This window comes from Micromesistius poutassou (genome assembly GCF_964030765.1).
Source record: "Micromesistius poutassou genome assembly, chromosome: 10".
Lineage (NCBI taxonomy): Eukaryota > Metazoa > Chordata > Actinopteri > Gadiformes > Gadidae > Micromesistius > Micromesistius poutassou.
The window spans coordinates 20,394,723-20,415,850 of NC_140280.1; the positions used below are offsets into that span (position 1 = coordinate 20,394,723).

Genomic DNA, 21,128 nt, shown 5'->3' on the forward strand with positions numbered 1-21,128 from the left:
GAGGGATGGAGAGGAAAGCGTTGGGTGTTTAAAACGCCCAGGGTAGACACTGCTGCGTTCTCCTGTCTGGTTTCTTTTTATTCTTATTAATCTCTCTCCCTGTGGCCCACCGTCCTCCTCCAGAATGGCGAGGTGGTGAGGAACGGGCAGGTTGAAGCTCCTGACGGGCGACAAGTGGACAGTCTTTGCCCGCACTTTCCCAACACGGATAAAGCCTGCTATTCCGCGTATGACTTTTTGTTGTCAAAGAGGGGGGGGGGATACCGTGTCCGATAGCGCCAAGGCTACTACTATCCCAGAAACGGGACACAATAGCTATTTTATGGTCTTGTATTGTTGCACTGGACCGGAGTTAATAGAGGTCGAGGCGTGAGGAAAGCAAGGTTATCAGGGCGTTTATCGTGGGTGTCCTGACGCTCTGCGCTCTTCGTCTTGTAATTGGATTGTAGACCATTGACACCAGCATCACCAGGAGCGGCAGCTCGGTCAGAGATCCCGTCCTCCGCCTGGTTCTGTGGGGTGATCACAGCCTTCGGGAACATGGGACTACCGGCCCTGGAGTTCAGTGACTGCTACTTGGACAGCCCGCAGTTCAGAGAGAGGCTCAAGTCCCACGAGATGGAGCTGGACAAGACCAATAAGTTCATCAAGGAGCTGATCAAAGACGGGAAGGCTCTCATTCAGGCTCTGAAAAGTAAGTGTGTGTGTGTGTGTGTGTGTGTGTGTGTGTGTGTGTGTGTGTGTGTGTGTGTGTGTGTGTGTGTGTGTGTGTGTGTGTGTGTGTGTGTGTTTTACTACTTCTCTGATGGCGAATACGTTGACAGTACCAAGCCCCTCTGGTAAATCAATAGAGGCAGATGCTCTGGTTGGACAGTGGGGACATTTCTTGTTCTCTCAACAGATACTTAATATGACAACACACTCATCAAGAAAGGAATAACCTGGTTCTACTTTGTGACTGCCTGGTTGCGACTGGTGTCTCTGTCTGTGAATCCAGTTAACACCATGCTTTTTAAACTATTCCTGCTGTTCGGAGGCTAACGTGAAATTTCTTTCAAATGATGGTGCCCTCGGTGTGTTGGGTACATGCAGTTTTAAACGAGTTGTTGTTGTGCGCCAGAATGACACGAGCATCAATGTCAACTCCTCTTCAAGGCTTCCCCGTGGTTGTGTTTATGATGAGGAATGTTTGAAAGTGGAGCTGAAGGTTCAAATCCCAGGTTAGAGTTTGGGAGGGGAGTAGTTCAGTCCTACAGTACATAGTCGTTACAAGGTGTAATGTAGCCTACTGTCTTTTTTGTACGTTTGGAAATCCCACATCAGCCTCTCAGTGTATGAGACAATGAGTAGCATTTGCATCCATGAATCATCTGTTCATTTTACTAGACCATGTTACAGCTATGTTACTATACCGCTTAAAAAGGCCAGATTTGGAAAGACGTGCTGATGACCTAATCAGGGATCTCCCTTCACCACATGTTGTTACATTTTGGGAGTGGGGGTTTCAGCTTCTGTACACCACATAATACATGAGAAACGACTGGTCCGCTCTGTTCTGAGACCGTAGACATCCACAAATCCACCCGGCTGAACTCGGTTTAGACCCAGGTCACAGAGATATGGTGACAGGGAGAGATTGACAAGTTATATTCATGCTTGTGCAAAGCTTCATTCTGGTTAATTGAAGGGCACTTAACACAAGCAATTGACACTGCTTGCGTTAAAGAGCAGAAGCAGTTGTTGGCTGATGCTTAGGCTTGGTATTTTAATGGGGGAAAATCCCACTGTGTAACTCAAGCTAAAGTTGAGAGACTACTGTATGTCCATTGGTTTATATTCTTCATTTTTAACCCTGGTAAAAAAAAAACGAACTTGCCAAGATAATTTTTATATCAATGCAAATGGTTTCTATTCGGTCAATCAATCATTAAAAATAAACACTGTCTTGTTCCTTTTATACCTCATGCATTTTTCTTTTTAAAGCCAGAAGCAGAAGTGCTCTTGCACGGCATGCGTCCCGTTTGTTGTATGTAACTTGTTTAATCTCTGAGTGGTTTTCTCGTCTTGCGACTCTCACAGGTATCTGTGGTTATAATCACCACTGCATCTTGTGACCACGCAGGGGGACATTTAACTCTAGAAAGCAGCCCGGCCAGAACCCCCATCTATCACCGTGTTACCCTAGACGGAGTAGGGCAGGTCAATATGGTAAATAATATCATTTTGCGACTATTTTGACAGATATTGCGAGTGCAATATGAATCTGATTCACTATTTTTGATGATCAGACATTTTTTACCTAACAAACGTTTACTTACATCTGGAGAAAACAAATGTGTACCATGTGTACTGTGTCCATGGTCTCTCCTCAGCACTACAGTACCTCAGTTATAATGCCCTTATCAAAAGATTGCAGCTACTGCAAATTGTGAATTGCACTTGGCCATCCAGCGATATCAATAGTGGTTGATGAATTGTTCAGCCCTATAAGATACATGAGTGCATAAATAGATGCATAAGTTCAGTTAGATGTAAATTATTCCTTGTTTTGTGTGTCATTGATCAGGTTTGTCTTTGTTTTCTTGTCAACCTGCCTGTCTGTCATTGTTATTTATCATTCCACTCCAAGCCTGTTACTGGCTATCCAAATCATTTTGTGTAGTAGCCTGACCAGACATATAGGCTTGGTTCACACGCACACTCACACGCACACGTACACGCACACACACACACACACACACACACACAGTGGTTATTGTCCATGTGTGTGTTCCAGAAGTCAAGTAAGGCCACGGGAGAAAGCCTGTTATTATGTTGGCAGTAGAAAATGCTGTGCGCACTCTGCTGGGCTCGGACATGGCTTCATCATTCAAGGAAACCCTAATTGTCACTCTTGACATTCCCCAGTGTTGGACCATGGTATGTCTGTGATAGGGTGGAACGCGTACATACATACATGCATGCATTCAAGCTCAAATACATGATGACCTGGTCTTAATTTCTGGATATGGATTCCAGTGTGACTTTGTGTTATGTTGGTCATATTACCTCCTCCAGACTTTCACATTGGTACCACCTCCCTGTGGCCATGGTCCTTTAGTATTTTCCATACAATTGGTCAAATAACAATCTCACCCTAGCACTATCCCTAACCCTCCAGTCATGCTAGTGTGTGTGTGTGTGTTCACTGGTGCTGGGTGTGTTAAAATGATGCAGCTGACAGGCCTGCTGGTACATGGTTTTAATTAGCTGACACAGATATCCGTATTCACATGTTACCTTGACGTGTGTGATTGGCAGTTTCTGATGAGGTGATGGTCGAAATATGCTAGAAATCTCAAAACTACAAAAATCCCTTTCAGGCCTCTTCCTCCACTCTTCCACCCATCATTATTGGAAAGTAAGTAATTGACAGACATAGTCCATGAGACAAAGTGTGAGGTGGATTTTAAAGTTGTTTAGTCACTTCATTGTGATGTCATGACCTTCGATTGTGACAGGTTATCTTCAGTTCAGAGTACTTTAACATTTTCTCAGGTTCTTTTAACACAATATAGTGTTGTAATATTCTTTGGCTACTTCCTGATGTAGACACACATACACACACGTACACTGGCTTCTAACTAGAAGTAAACTGCACCCAACACAAACCAGACAAACCAAGACAAAGAGAAACCCTGCACACCTTCAGCCCGGCATGTCTTGTTACCGTAGCCTGGGACTGGCTGAAAAACGATTAACCAGTGGACCAACATGTCTTTACCTTAATCAATAGCTTTTATACTCCCTCAGTGGCTCACTGGCAGTGGATGTGTTAGTTTCTTCTTTACATCATCTCTCCCCCCCAGCGTCTCTGCTCTGGCTGAGGTCCTCCCTCGGAGCTGGTGGGGAGGTGACGTGAGGCCAATAGCAGTCATTGGAGGGGCTCAACTGTCAACCATTATGACAGATGAAGGGGGCACACACACACACACACACACACACACACACACACACACACACACACACACACACACACACACACACACACACACACACACACACACACACATACTCCATGTTTCCTTGTTCTATGCTACAGGGAATGAGTCATGTTTCCAAAGAGCAAATTCAGTGGACACACTCTAAGGGGCAAAAAAAAAAAAAAAGTGCACAGAAATATTTGAGTGTGCGTGTGCTCGTCGGTGGTAATTCGGGCTGTGAATGTGTTTTGAATCAGTGTGTGTGTGTGTGCGTGTGTGTGTGTGTGTGCGTGTGCACACGCCTAAGACTGTCTGCCTTGACAAAGGAGAGGTGACATCAGCAGTACCAGCAGGGCTGGATGCTGCCCTAGTTTCCTTCGTCCCCCCACAGTACGTCACTGCAAAGGGAAGACCCCCTCCACTCACACACACACACACACACACACACACACACACACACACACACACACACACACACACACACACACACACACACACACACACACACACACACACACACACACACACCAGCCCACCTCTCCCACAGAGTATACTTGCATGCATTAACGCCATCAGACAGACATGTGCAGCATCTTTTTTTTACATGCAAAGTTGTGCAAATTAAGCGCATGTCAGCAGTTTTTTATCAGCCCCCTCGCAGAAGAAACACTGGCACACACTCTCTGCCTCTTTGTTCCTATGTGATGTATGCAGAGGAATGCCCCTAGACTCAGTGACCGCCCCCCCGCCCACCTCTCCCCCGCTCTCCCTCGTCTTCACTTCTTTACCCCCCCCCCACTTCCTCTCCCCCTCCCTCGGCTCCCCTCTGTTTCCATCCTCTTTTCCTTCCTATTCATCATTGTCTTTTTATATTATTTTTTAGGGACTTTTTTGGAGACCAAAGAAAAGCATTTCCAAATAGACATGGAATACTCTTGAATTAAGGTGAAAAGTGGACGATTGGGATTGCACATTTGCACTATGGGCCTTTTCCTTGGCAGTGTCATTATGTGCTATGGTCATAAAACACTTAACTGCCAATTCTGTGGTCAAATATCTACTGGGAGGCCGAGCAGCTTTGAATGAAACCAATAGGCAGCCATGCAGTTTGTATATCACATCTATGGTTAGTTACTAGGGTTAGGGTTAGCGATTTCTTTCTTCTGCAATACTTATATCTGCAATACTTAAAGGAGGAGAAAGTGGGTGCATGTTCGGGTGTACAGTTTTGGAAGCAAATTAATTGTAGCGTGATTCCTACAGAGGCTGCTATAGTGGATTAATCTATGGTAAGATGACCAGATCTTTGGCAGACTATGCATATCAACAAACTATCTGATTTGTGCATGGATTTAATCAGATTTCAGATTTGTTTTTCTTTTTTTAAATGATTGGGCCCAATGGTTAAGTATGTTTTAACTTGGTATACTTGCCATAAGTGTGTTATAAGCTTTGGTATACTTTCCAGTCTATATTGCATTGATAGCCTTTTGCTTATAAATTGTATTTTTTTTAACCAGGGACATTTCCATGGAGAGCACCAACAGGGCACCGGTAACAGGGACGTCACGTGACCCTAGCCTATTGTCAAGATGCAACAACTATGTTCTGTTCAGCTCTGTTCATTTAAAGAACTACGGTAGACCTGCAGAACCCATACCCCAGCGTTAAACCTATCTGTTAGTCCCACAAAAGATAAAACAGCACAAAGAAGTCACATCATATCGTATATCAATATTTACAGAATGCATATTAGCACTTACAAATTGTACTGTTTTTGTAACCAGATAAGACATATATTAGATTGTGTGTGTGTGTGTTTGTAAGACATATATATATATTAATATTAAATTAGATATTAACATATGTGTTATTTGATTTAGACCCAGTGTCTTGAGACTGTGTGAGGCAGGTATCTGAATTGGCAGAGGAACTGAAAGTATTTTATCTGTTGTGGCTTGACACAGTTTCTTTAAATGCAAGCGATTCTTGGAATCTGGCCTTTTTTTGTGTGAGGTTTCTCACACCAAAACCAGAAAAAAAAATGAGCTTCACATCTGCAACAGTCAGCCCCTTAATTATTATCTGTCTTGCAGGGCTAGACAGTGCGACTTTCTTTTGCATATGAGACAAAAGAAACCCTTTGCGTGAATATGAATTTATGTTTAGGAGCACACAGTGGTGATCAACTTATCGACTTTCACACATAGCACGATAGTTTTGCTGACTGACCAAGAAAATAGCTGACAATATCACACTTAAAACAATATCCAATATCCACCTTCCAACATCCAATAGATGTTGGAAGGTGGAGTTCATGAATATGTTTCGCCCCATTTACAGCGTTTGCTACAGAAGATTTGCAACAGAAATGCTTGCAATAGAATCACAAGATAACGTTCTGAAACTGGATTGTTGACAAGATTATAACATACTTACACCTGAACATAAGATGTCACTGCCAATGCATGTCTCCCATTCCCCTGAGTGTAAAACCTCGGAGCTGAAGTGCACAACCGTTGCATATTTTTGAATAGTCGCAAACAATGCGCACAGAATCAATGTCAAGCAAACGGTGCAGGAGACCATACAACAAAAGTCCCTGAACCACAGATGGTTGAGATTCTGCTCAACGATCTGTATGAGATGATGAGAACGGGCACTGATACGGAATATTGCTTTATGTTTGTTTCCATCTATTGTTAATTACACACTTATAGACTTATAGAAATGGCCAAACACAACTTCTCTCTATGGTAAGGGCGAAGTCACCCGTTAAAAAAAAAAAAATAAAAAAAATATCCTGTTTGGTATGACCAGGTCACTGATATCTTTAACACAAACAGTGAGGAGGATTGACTTGATCTATAAATGAAGTCCCTCAATCTTAATTGGTTTAACACCATGACCAACATTCTGAAACATCCATTAACATCCACATTTGCCTCAAACAATGTTAGGCTTACTGCCCATGTCAATAGTTGTGAAATTATGTTCTTGTTGTTCTTTTAATTGTTTGTTACTCTGACTCATTCTGTTTAATATTGTGGAAAGGATGTTAGTGAATGATTCAGAGCATGATGCATTTTAAATGGCATCACTTTTGGTCTTGTCTCATTTTTTCTTAAAGCAATTGTAGCTGAAAATAAACATAGCCAAATTACAACCAATAGCTTCAGTCATTGAGGGCAAAAATAGGCCCAGATTTAGTTTTACAAATCAAGAGTAGGCCTGATTTGACGAAGTGGCTTTGCATCCTTTCCTTCTGCTCTTGTAGTCCAAGACATGCTGCCCACCAGCTTTCAAAGCACAATGCTGCCACTGGTGGATTTGTATACATTTTATTCACATAATTATCCTTCCCTGCTATTTTGTAGTTCACCAAAACACCCTGAAACAACTTGAGTCTCACAGACTTGCCATACGCCACTAACAGTGCAAGCAGGCCAATGGCAACCAAGCGCACAGTCCTTCCTCCCTCACTTTAAAAACCACCAGCCGCCACTGGTGTGAGAAGATTATTCCGTGGTACCAGGTGGAGAGGAACAGATAGACACACACATGCACAAATACACCAATTAAATCATTACATGTTCTCCTAGCCTGCCTATGGTCCCCCAGTAGCTAGAAATGGCGTTGGGTGTAAAACGATCACCTGGTATCCCGCTCCGCCTTTGAAAAAACAAAGCTCAGACACGCCGATTTGGAATTTTCCCCGTATGTCGTCATACGGGGACATGTTACCTCCCCTTCTCTGCTTTGCCCGCCCAGAGAATTTGGCCCGCCAGTGAGACAATGAGCTAGGACCGTGTGTGTGTGTGTGTGTGTGTGTGTGTGTGTGTGTGTGTGTGTGTGTGTGTGTGTGTGTGTGTGTGTGTGTGTGTGTGTGTGTGTGTGTGTGTGTGTGTGTCAATACACTCTGCTGTTGGTGTTATGGCACATAACACGCAACACAATAAGGCAAGCTCCCATTTGGTGTAAAGACTAGACTGCGTCGGGTTCTCTGACGTCTCTGGTACTTCCACAACGAGACTCGTAGTGGGGGTTATCTCAGCCATGGTTGAGAAGGAATTGGGGTAATGGAACTTTGGCTTTGACCCACCGCCGCGAGGCACCACCGCCTCGGCAGCGGGCAGCGCCGGTGGTCTCCGGCGGGAGACAATCGCGGGCAACAATCCCTTTCTCTTTCATGTCGCCGTTCAGTCTACTTCAGATTGATGTGGAAGTGGAAGAACCAGAGATGTCGGAGAACCCGACGCAGTCGTTTAAGATTCATAATATCGTCTGGAGGCGCACACAGATTTTGGCTGTGATAATATATTATATTACATGATATAGATATCTATGAATATTATGATATTATTTAGATATAGAGCTCCAGGACTCCCGCCGGAGCACCCGGAGTGTTCTAGAACATTTACAGAACACGGCCAAAAGCTGTGTGTGCCTCGCCATTGCGATACATCCACTGTAAACACGAGCGTATGGTACTGTGGCCGCAAGCTGCTCAGGGCCACACCCCCACCCTCCACCTGGACCCGCCTCTAAAAAACTGCCCGTTTGTGGAATGCTCATTGTGGGCGTGGCTCGTAGTGGCTCTAGTTCTGCACCAAGGCTGAATTTCTTGAACGTCTTCAAGTACTGTATTAGGGGCCCACTAACAGCTATATTAAAGCATTCATAAAGTAGCATGCCATGGGACCTTTAACCCCTTTTTAAAGTTGACATTTATCTTGGAAAAAGTGACTCCATTCAATCCCATTTCTACATTCCACACATTTCTGATGTGTTCTAGAGTTCTCCTAGATAAGATAGATAGATAGATAACAGCTTTATCCCCCGGACAGGAAATTCCTTTTTTACAACAGCCCAGCAGCTGTGGAAAATGAAGGATACCACAAAGAACTATTGAAAACAAAAATAGACAGTAAAGTAATGTGTGTATATTAATATATATATATACATAATGCACCTTATATAAGTCTACAACTGACTTATTTCCATGCATTGCCATGATGCATGTGGGCATAATTTGTGTCTGAATTCTCCCTACCAGTATCTCCTGAATAGCGTACTATATATAAAGTTCTCTATGTTGGGAATAGTCAATCAGGGAACAGTGGGCTCAGTGGAAATAAGTAAGATAACGTGTAGTAAAATAAAAAAAGAAAAGCTTCCTTATAGAGTGTGTGTCATGTAAATGAACTTTCTACACAAACAAATTGACAATTTGAAAGATTCAAATGTTAGCAAAAAACGAGGAAGAAGGATGCCTGTCGAAAGAGTCACTATTGAGTCCATCTGGAAGGTTGTCTTGAAAGCTGTTGTCTTGAAAGCCCACAATCCCAGCCCCGTGTGTGTGTGTGTGTGTGTGTGTGTGTGTGTGTGTGTGTGTGTGTGTGTGTGTGTGTGTGTGTGTGTGTGTGTGTGTGTGTGTGTGTGTGTGTGTGTGTGTCTCAGCCCACTAGTGGCACATTGATTTGATCAGAGTGTTTCCTGACATCATAAAGTCCTCAGCAGTACAGGGTGCACGTTCAGGGTACAGGGTACAGGGTACAGGGTACAGGGTGCACGTTCAGGGTGTGGAGTCAGCTGCAGCGTTGCCAGGAATGCTCTTCGACTACCTGAGGTGATGATTAGAGGTAATGGTTTTGAAGCATGGCCCAGGGACTGCTGCCGTTACAAGGAGGGCTGCTATATATATACATATATATATATATATATACATATATATATATATATATATATATGTATATATATAGCAGCCTCACTGTAGCGGCGTGGCAGGAACCGGGCAAAGTTAAAAAATGCATTGTAGAAAAAGTGCAAAAGTTAAATATTTAAGATTTAGAAGAAAAGCTAGGATAATTGAATAATAATATGATACTATTATAGATTAGATACACTATAAACCTTGTCACACATTCTATTGTTCCAGTGATAGGGCCGCACTACGAATAAAGGTCAGGAGGACTGACTCATCTGTTCTGGTGGCAGACGGCTTTTTGATTGAGCTGAAGCCGTCTCCACTCGTCATATGGTAACTATGGTAACGAAGGGAGGAGCCGACAGACATCAATTCAGCTAAACGTCCTGAGCTGGGGTCGCGGCCCTGGTGCGGGGTCCACCCTGAGGTGGGGTAGGGAGCGGGTGTGTTGTTCATAGCCCGCAGCGCTGGACTGTCAGCAGGCGTTTACTACGGAGGTGGTAATGAACTCCCACAATCCAGCCCCGGGGGGGGGGGGGGGTGTGTGTGTGTGTGTGTGTGTGTGTGTGTGTGTGTGTGTGTGTTCAGGCATGCCACAGGTTTCATATTCAGCAGAATAACTTATCGCTGGAGGTTCAAATGTAACCAGGAGCTGTGAAAGAAGCAGGTGTTGTTTTTAATGAGTCTAAAGTAGACAAGCACAGACTCACGCACGCACGCACGCACGCACGCAGGCATATGTAAGCATTTGCTTGCACACCCCAACGAATAGTAGTGCACACATGCCATAACTTGTTGAATATCCTTTTTTCTTCCCATACTAAAACTGTTAACAATGAGTTATAGGGCTCTCCAGTTATTAGCCTATTCACCCTCAGCCACTTACTTGATTGTACGCAAAAGCTGTGTTTCACCCTTCATTGTAAATAGGTTCATCAAGCTTTATAAATGAAATCCTTAACTCTATCCCAGACCTCCAAGTGCTAAAAGATTTGGCATGTTTGAGTTCAGTAGATGAGGATTTGTTATGACTATAAAATGGCATTGAGGTCTTTAGACAGATTACATTCTCAGGCTTTTCCAACTCTGCATATTTCCATTTTACCATCTGGCTGAGGATGCTCCTATGATACTGGGTATTACAAATGACAAGAACACCTTCATGGTTGAATTCAGTTCCGATAACCGATAAATTCAGATAACCGCGGGATTAGATAGCTGGTGGGAGAGCTAGCCTGGAACGCAAACTTAGTTTAGCCAGTGGTGCATTCTAGAACCTGCCATGGTAGTTTTTTCGATCCTTGGATCCAAATCCAAGGATCCTAAAAGCTAAAATTACACCCCACAGACTGGTGGCATAGACTTTACCATGGAATTGTTTAGGGAAAGAAATCACCATAAATCAATAAAAATACATTTTCTTATTCTGATTGCTGTAGTACTTGCCAATGGTAGGCTGCTATTTACTACAGGTGACATTTTGCTGATATGTTGCATTATAGTGAAACATTTTCTTAATAGCCATACAATTTCCATTTTGGGCTTTTGCTATTGGGCAAGTAAAACATAACAGCCACTTGCCCTTTGAGCAAGTGGCTTAAAAAGCTTAATGTCAAGGCCTGCTATATCTTTATACCCTAGCCTTGAAAAGGACGGGTCATTTAGGACGTGTCATTTATCAGGATGAGAGGAAAACACCAGAGGCCAAGGCTGGGTATTTTGGATATCTTACAAGGAAAGACGATTCTGAAAACCACAATACCACTTCAACTGAGGTTACTGTTGCTCCGCCTACACTTTGTCTTTGTATTCTCTCTCATACACTTGACGCCTTTATCTTTACCATGCTACTGTTCGACTTCATGGCCGTTAGGAATACCACTATGGTGTGAAGTACTTAGAAGTGTTCTCTTACTCTCGTAAGATGCTTTCCTTCCAATGTTCTTCTCTGGAAGACTGACCAACCTCTGGCTGAATCTCCACTCCTATCATGTTAAAATGCTATAAGTAATGTATTGCATATGCTATAATACTTTATAGTAGGGATGCACCGAAATTTCGGCCACCGAAAATTTTCGGCCGAAAATGGCCCAAAAGCGCATTTTCGGCTTTCGGCTGAAACACTTTTATCACCGAAACAACACGGCCGAAACAGGAAATTGTGATGACGCAAACAAAAACCGCGGCCAGGCTCGCTATGAGACAGCTTCTATGAGCTGTCGGCTATCAGCCGCGAGCTTAGGGACCGTCTGCAAAGTGCAAAACGGAAAACGGTGTTGTTGTTTTTTCAGTGCTAAATAAATATTTTTATACTTTTAATAATTGTAATTGATTTATTCTTTGAATTGCAATGCCTTGATTTTAGTGAGGTTAGTACACAGTTTCGGTTTCGGCCAAGAATTTTCATTTCGGTGCATCCCTACTTTATAGTATATTCTATTCCACTCCTTTTGCCCTTCTTCATTGCGTTCAACATAATGATGAATCGTAATAATGATTGATTATTTTGACGAGACCCCATTTTCTTAAAAGCGTAAGTTAGAAGACAACTGCTTTTTTCATTTTAAGACTGGACACAGAAAATAGCACATTTGAACCAGTGTCATTAAACCAAAAGTGCTATATTTGAGACAATACATGTTTTAATCGCTCCAACACAGAGAAATTATCGGCTTACAGTGCTATGTGTCGTTGACCTCCAAATAACCGGTTTCAAGTGATTTCCTTATGTTGTAAAATCTGATTGCAACCTGTTCTAGCAGAAGAGGGCTGCGGAGTTAGGGGGACGTTATGGGAATGTGGTCAAAGTAAGCTTAAATGATTGTTCCTCGGTCACATGGCACCGTTATACCAAGCTGCCATAGCCTTGTGTTACTCTCTCTGCCAGAGTTATTTTTAAACTCTGGGGCATGAGCAAATCTGGACTGTGGTGAAGTAGTAATACCAACCATCCATTCAACACTGCTACCAAAAATAAAAGTCTTTGCCCCAAAATATTTTAAACCAAATGTCTTTTAGTGCTGCTGGATAGAGAGCCATCACAGCCCGTCACCAGCCCTGCGTCAGTGTACCGCGGGGAACATCCTTCAGGCTGAACTGTTTCTGTGTCATCGCTTTAGTACTTCTGGCCTTCCTTCGTTATGCTTTGGCTTTAGACCACTTAGGTCTTCAATCCATTACTAATTGCTTCGTAGTCATGAGTGTCTAGTAAAATTCCCATATCATTTCAAATGGCTGTATGGAACTGTTATGGGGTTTGTTTCTGTGTTTTTCGGTTTGTATATTCACTCAACTCTTGTATTGTATTATTATTATTTTTTTTTTTTGGGCTAATAAATATCTGTTCTATGCTATTCTATTCTGTTTCTGGCTTCCAGTATCGGTCCAAAGCTTTCAATCTACTATACTGGTTTTATGCCTCTACACATGATAATTGCCCACACATTTCTGCATTTTTTTTATGACTTTGTATCTAATTGTAGTTCTAATGACAAAATATCTTGAATTATATAATGTAAACAGTTGCCCTGGCACAATGGTTTGATGCTATTTTATGAGAGAGAAACACACTGAATAATTCAGTAGAGCAGACTAATGGCAGCTCTCTGACCAGAGCACTGTGGCTGGACGGAGAAACCAGAGGAGAGCGGGCACACAGGTAGCACAACACAAGTCAACGAGAGAGCAAATAAAGAAGGAATGGGAAAGATATGAGCATGAGATAATAACGCCAGAATACAACAAAAACCTTGAGGAGACCGATTGGAAATGTTTTTTTCCCCGTGGCAAATTAAATATTGAAAGCGCAGTTGCTGGCATCTCTTGTCTCCCTAATTTTCTTAGGAGACACTAAACTCTGTAACTGTGTAAACCTGTGTAGAGGCCCAGTGGTACCACTGGGTACTAGTAGTAGTACTACCCAGTGGTAGTGGCGGACCGCAGTGTGAACAGTAAGCGTTTATTGACCTAGAGAGCGTCACTGAGGCTGCTCACACGCTGTGGGCGTCCCACAGAGAGGCCGCCAATAGATAACCTCTCATAAACACACATTGTTTCACTACCTGTCAATGTTTAGGTTAGCTCCAGCTCTGCACAGTAGGGGAGGAAATGCTGTGATTTGTTGTGTGTGTGTGTGTTTGGAGGGGTGGTGTGTGTGTTAGGAGGTTTTGTACGGGTGTTTTTTTGTGTGTGTGTCTGGGGATGAGTGAGTGTGTGTGTGTGTGTGTGTGTGTGGGAGCACATGTGTGGGTGTGTTGAGAGGAAGAGACGTCTCCAGTTATTTCTCAGATCCAACCCAAACAAACCACAGGCCCACCCTGGGGGGGCGCACGGTGGGTTCACGTCTGTGTGTGTGTGTGTGTGTGTGTGTGTGTGTGTGTGTGTGTGTGTGTGTGTGTGTGTGTGTGTGTGTGTGTGTGTGTGTGTGTGTGTGTGTGTGTGTGTGTGTGCGCACGTGTATTTTGTGCATGTCAAAATGTGTGTGTGTGTGGGTCTGTGTATCCCGGCTGTACCTAAAAATAACCCCCTGCTAAAGTATTTAATCCTTGGGTTACTCTCTCACTCTATTATCCCCTGTGAGACACGCACTTACAGTGTGTGCACGTGCACGTGCGCACACAAACACACACGTGCAATGTGGGGGGAGACTAGGGGTTGAAGAGGCCCTCAAAACGGAGGATAATCTGCTTGTGTGTGTGTGTGTGTGTGTGTGTGTGTGTGTGTGTGTGTGTGTGTGTGTGTGTGTGTGTGTGTGTGTGTGTGTGTGTGTGTGTGTGTGTGTGTGTGTGTGTGTGTGTGTGTGTGTGTGTGTGTGGCGGTTTGGGTGCATTTACATCCAGGGCATTAGGCAGACGCTGTTATCCAAAGCGACTTACAACCGTTCATACCCACATCCACACCCCGACCGGGGGTCAGCCACGCAGCCACGCAGCCAGCGGGTCGGGGGCAGGCAGGGCGTCTCGCTCAGGGACTCCTCCCCTCTCAGCTAGGAGCAGCCGGGGATCCAACTAGCAACCCTCGGGTTACCAGCCAACCCGCTCTACCTCCGGGTCCCTTGACTTGTGTCGACGACTAGTGTGTTTGTGTGTGTGTGTGTGTTTGCTGTAGCCTTGCTCCTTGTCCTGCAGCGTGGTGGATGTAGGGGTCACCACTAGGTCAGCAGCTGGAGGCGGTGAGTGTTAGAATACTGCGGCGGGGACATAGATAAGAAAATGGCGATTGGGCAAAAAGATGATGTTAAATAAATACATTGCATATAAAATGATTGATAGTTCTAGTCAGTCAACTTTTACACACAAACCCACGTGTTGAGCTGAAGGTCATTTATCTTTTGAAACAAGCAACATGTCGATGCGCATTAGCTGGTGTACTGTAGTGTGCAGAGACTTTAAATTACAATGGAATTACCAGCTCTTAAATGTGTATTATTATATGGAAAAAAAATTCAAACTATTGTGTCTTCACATGCTGTAATGTATCAAGCTGTTAAATAGCTGTCAAATATCAAAACAAATATCATTATCACAATATTTATGAACAATATCGCAATGTCATATTTGATCAATATGGTTGAGTCTTCACTGCAGTGGTAGGCTGTGGACAGACAGGCTGTGGACAGACAGAGTGCCTCACATGGTGTTGATGCTGCTTCTCTCTCTGTCTCCCTTCCTTCCTTCCGGAAGCGCCCCAACACCCAGCCCACTTTGAAACATTCAAAACCACCGTTGTATTTGTCTAAGCTTTTCATGTCCATTGGTTCAAATGAGTTTCTGCTACAGAATTTCTTCTGGACATTAGACAAATGTAATGCCACGCTACCTATATACCACGTGCTGGTCGACCTGCCATTGTCTCTTGATGAAGCTCAACCTTTCTCTGAGTCAGAGTATTTCATCATGTTTATCCCAAAAAGAGGTGAAGCACTGAGTCTATGACATGTTTCAGGCATTATTGTTGTTTAGTTGGCTCTTATTCCGGTGTGTTTATGTGTATCACTGGCTATATGTCACCAGTGGCACGGCAGTCTTTTCTACTGGTATCTGTCTGACAAGGTCAATTAGATAAAGCTCAAATTGGTTCAGCCTGTAAACCTCTGATAAAGGCCAGCCTGCTCTCCGAACTAAACAAGACTAGGTTGTTCTCAATATGACCCGAAACGACCCATATGAGTGTTCGTATTGCGCCCCACCCTATCAAAGAAACGCCCCTTCTGTTGAGTTTCTATCTGCCAAAACAAAATGGAGGACATTTGTTATATTCTAAGTGGAAATTGCAATATTTTAAGATAGTTACGGCAATAAAAATGAAACCACACAGCTTGCATGCTGGGGTGTAGAATTGGTAGAATTCGAGCACTATATCCAACATAGATATAGAGTTTAAATATATGAAACTAGGCCTATTCATGCTCACCTCTCATTTTCTCTCATCCACTTTTATCTAACATCTTACTATTCTACCCTTACTCTCAACATATCCCATCTATCTGCGTCTCTCTATCAGCCTTCCCTAATGACTCATCATCTCTCTCTGTCTCTCTCTCTGTATCACTGTGTGTGTGTCATACTCTCTCCCTGTTCAAAGCATCATCCCAGCCCCAGCACAGTGACCGTTCTGGTCATATGTTCATCTGGACTCCAGTATTTATGAGTGTATTTCTTTGTTATCCAGATGGACATATGATGTAGCCCAAGTCAGTGCATTAGGGGAAGATACTCGTTAGGTCATGCAAGACTATAGAAGATTCTGCTGAGATTTGATTTGGGGCCAGCAGGGGTGACCAGCGGTCCTAGCGTTTAAAACCCACCACGTCACCTCCAATCTAAAGCCCTGCGTCCCCGTCCGTCTGAAACCATAACAATCACATTTAGACCAAGAGCCCAAAGTGGAGTCCAGCCCTTTCTGGGGGTTTAAACGGATTATGGACTACATTTATTTACCTGCGTCTTGTGTTCAAGTGAGTGTTGTGTTACAGTAAGATGGCACGCTTCCCTCCACGTAAAACAAGGACTGTTTTTTATGGATTTGTGTTCATAAATTGTAAATTAAATAAATACATTTTAAAAAAATTTGGCTGTAAAAATGCTTTTAGCCAATCTAAAGGCTGTTGCGTAACCTTCTCGGTCTACTTGGGAGTTTATTTTTTTTGCCTTTGATGTGGAGATAAGAGGAGAGAGAGCAGGGGAAAGAAAGAAAAGGAAGAAGAAAGGAAAAATCCTGTGGGCCGATTGAAGATGGATGGCACTGCCTTATGATAAAAGACACGCACGCACGCACGCACACATTGTCAATCTCTCTCAACAGACTTTCATGATTTGTTTATGTGGTTATGTGCTGTTGGTTGTGTGTCACACATTTTATTTCTTTAGTCTGAAATTCAATTAAAGAGCATACAATATGTCTGTACAGTAGGAGTAACATGGAGCGGTTTGCTTTGTAAAGTTGACCTATGGCCGTGACTCAGTGTCTTGTATATGATATGCATGCAGCAGCCTTGGAGAAAGCCATAAAAAAACATGCAAATAGGGGAGGCAAAGCAAACCAGTGGAAACGGCTGTAGCGATACCATTACACCCACAAACATGAAACCTTAAACCGGAGGAGGTGAAACCAATACTTCAACTGCAATATAACAATATTATAATAACATAATATTACATCATTAAGCAATTAAACACTGTAATATGATCCGTGGTAAAGGGCGTAGGATTGTTTTTTCTGCCAATGTAGTTTAGAAAACACCATACAAAGTGTTCTTAAGGCAAATAGAATCACACTAAGTAGTTGCGGGGGGATGATTGAGGGGCAGCAGAATGCCCATCACCAACACCGTTACCCACTGCGCTTTGGCTGCAGCAACAACCAACATGATTGTGGCTCCACTATCATGCAGCATCAACACGGGCGTGTGGCAGAGACACAATGGTCATCGTGGTCGGGGGATAGTAAGGGGGTATAATAGACTTGTTCAGTGGAGAGAATGATGTGTGTATTCTCTCTTTATCTGTGTCACCCCCCCCCTCCCCCCCCCCCATGACCATCACAATGGAGACGAGGAGGAAGTTGGACTGTGTGTGTGTGTGTTTTATAGTCGCACGCCAACAAAGCATATGACTGTGCCGTCCTGCAGGCCTTTCTTAGACCTATATAGTTTGAGGTTGAGGGAGATGGCTCTGCTCGCTAGGCGGGGTAGCACTGTGGTGTTATATTCCGTGAGGCTAATGGATGCTTTAAAATGGTACCACTCTGTAAATGCCCACCTTGCAATGAGTGGGCAGAATCTCTCGGACCGTTGCTATCCCATTTTACAGGCTCTAGGATTGGACGTCTTTCAGATTGAATGGAAAGACGTCCATTCAATCTGAATATTACGGTTACATAAAATGACCAATTTCAGTGTCAAAGTATGTCTCTCATATCTATTTTATTATTTGCGCTTGTTTAATTTTTTTTCACACTTAGTTGAATTTCTCTAACCACTGATGATCACGGTCGGACTCCATTGCGGCTGTCATTTGAGCCTGGAGAATTTGATCTGGTGTCAGCCAATCAGTGGGAGGGGCTGGAGAACGAACCTAATGACAGAAGTGCTTCACTGAGACCAATAAAGACTAAGATCAACGCACGCATCATGCACAGCATTCTGCGTGTTGGAAGAATAAAGGCATGAATTCACGAAGGACCTTTAGCAAACATCGAATTTGGTTTGTTGACTTTAAATTGTCAATTGAATGCCAGATTAAATTCCCAGTTCTTTCTTTTCCCCAAAATAAGCCCTACCTTTAAAGCCTTATGGTCGATGTGTGCACAGAGCTTAGGCTATATCAACATGGATGAAGGGCTGGCAGATTTATTTCTTACTCGATGACCTTAAACATGAGTTGGGTACAACCATCTCATCTCTTACGGTAAAAACATTTCAGGCTAAAGTGTTTTACTTTAAATCCTATTTTTACAGTTTAAATGTTTGATAAGCCATAGCTGGTCTTTGGGTCTGCATGCTCTCTGACCATGTGACATTTCTGCACATGGCTAATTGTGTTTAGAGGTTAACCACCAAAGTAGAGATACCGACACTAGTTCTAAAGTTTTAATATCAGGGCATATCGGCAAACATAAATACCCAATACGATATATCCGTGTTATCTGGTCGGGCTAACTCTTCACTACCACAAAAATTCAGCTAATTCGATTGGAGCCAGTAGTGATTTTTTTAACCATTAGACGTAATTAGCATTTCTCCTCAAAGCACTATCTAAAACTATCCAGACCACTAATAGAAGCATGTTCGCTTGGCAATAGAACAATAAAAGGCGTATCCACAAAGCGAGGGTGTTTGGATGTTAAGGCCACTGCCAGCAGCCTGTTATGTCTTCATACCGTTCTACAGAGGATTGTTTTGTTTCAATTATATAAAAAAGGATCATCCCATTCGTACATTATTAACATTATGTAAGTAGTATGTATTTTCCTTTCCAACACTTATGTTCAGCATGGCAAATAACCTTTATTTGTATTATCCAAAAAATATTCACTAGGTTTGAGTGTATTATCTTCATCATGGTGTTCATCACACCATTTTCTGATCTAGCAGAAGCCTCTCTGTGGTTCTGGCAGGTGTCAGAGACAGCTTGCAACATGCATGCAAGCACACACACATTAATGCATGGCACGCATGCACACATGCACGCACGCACGTACAAACACACACTAGCACACACACACACACACACACACACACACACACTAGTACAAAACGCTCACACACATGGCAATGGTAGCACTCAGGGTTTGTAGTTAACAGCGGTGTCCTGCTGGAGTAATGGGATTGGCTTGATGACCCAGTAATTCTTGGACTGCCGCCGGCACGAGAGGAAATAAATGACAGGGAGACGGGAGGGAGAATGGAGGTCAGGAGAACAAAAATAGGTTGAAGAAAGGAGGGGAGCGCGTTGAAGTGAACATGTACAAACTATTGAGGAAGGAGAGGAGGTAAAGGCTTGGTTTCTGGGTGTTTTAAGGCCAAGGTCCTCCATACGTACACACACACACTGGCTGGTTTATGGTCATTATCTGTACCCAGTGTGTGCTGTCTGGGGAGCTGGGGCCGCGTGGCCCCGGCTGGATGTGGTGCTTCTGTCGTTGTCATCAACGTCGGGACTAAGCGCTGCCGTGCTTTGTTGGCAGAGCACACTGAACGGCCCCGGCTGAAAAGAACTCGACAAAGACAGCGGCCTGCATCATTGTAGGTTCAGATGTAGATGTTCTGCGTTTGCTTTGCAACAGTCCAAAAGGGTAGTGCTGCGCTGCCGTTCTTTTCGAGGCTTCGTCAACAATTGGAAGCCGGTGCAGCGGGCCTAGCTGCTGGTGGTACGCACCTCAGAGGACGGAGCAGACAGGAGCGTGGCGGGGCGGTCGTGGGCCGGCCTCTGTTACTGCTGAGGAGGCTCAAAGCGTTTCTCCCAGGAGGCCGGTTCTTCAGAGACACTGAATAAGCAGGCTCACATTCCAGGTTGTACCTGTCCTGCCAACCCAGGAGCCAATGAATTAGGTGTGTCTTCAACATGGTTGCTAGGCAGAAGGTGTGTGTGTGTGTGTGTGTGTGTGTGTGTGTGTGTGTGTGTGTGTGTGTGTGTGTGTGTGTGTGTGTGTGTGTGTGTGTGTGTGTGTGTGTGTGTGTGTGTGTGTGTGTGAGAAACAACAGGATCATTCTAGTAGGAGCAGATACATTGGGTGTTTGCCCTCTGTTGACCTTGCAGAATCCATGAGCAGAACAGGCAGGATGGGAATAAATCATTTCCTCTTCCTGTTCTTGTGCTGCCCTTCCTGTGTTGGGCTTCTCGTGAGCAGGGAGGGTAGGAAGGCAGGCCACTTCCTGGAAACCACATTTTTCCATTTGAAGAGAATAAAGTGAACATACTGTCCCAGACTTCTCCTCCCGACGTCCGAGCCCCTCCGGTTAGGAACACTTTTCCCTCAGGCTGGGAGTGTGTTGTGCAGACACACACCAACTGCCGACAGTAATATTGCCTAAATGATATTTTTCCTTTGCCTTTTTATTTTGGGTATTCTCACTCCCTCATGTCCTTCAAATGACATTAAATATATTTTTAGGTTGCTGGTGGATGCTGATACGGTTTCACACAAGACTTTGGGAAACTGTGGTTGACCACATATCCTTCCCCTATGGGGTGTGCGATGTGACCCCCCTAAAGACGTTCACGTTGTACACATTACTCATGTGTTCTTTGAAAAGGAAAGCGAAGAGGCTGGACCATGTCTTTTTATAAACATCTTCCTTACTGTTGATTAGAAGAGTAGAAACACACTCTGGCTCCATGCTCAACCCGGGCAGGGTCCACACTTTGGACCACATTGATACAACTTTTCAAATTTCAAATCAGTTACTGGCTCATTCGTATTCCCTGGACAATAGATCCTTCCAGACCTATTTTATTCAT

At 43.7% G+C, this 21,128-nt stretch overlaps 1 protein-coding gene across 1 annotated transcript in view; it reads left to right on the forward strand.

Annotated features, from left to right (window-relative positions):
* Positions 1–20: 20 nt before the first annotated feature.
* Positions 21–21,128, forward strand: part of LOC311354703 (rho GTPase-activating protein 26-like) — a 67,378-nt gene continuing 46,270 nt past the window's right edge. The window contains exon 1 of the mRNA XM_084474540.1: positions 21–694. Within this exon, the coding sequence (XP_084330666.1) occupies positions 541–694 (154 nt within the window). The 5' untranslated portion in view covers positions 21–540. The remainder of the gene's footprint in view (positions 695–21,128) is intronic.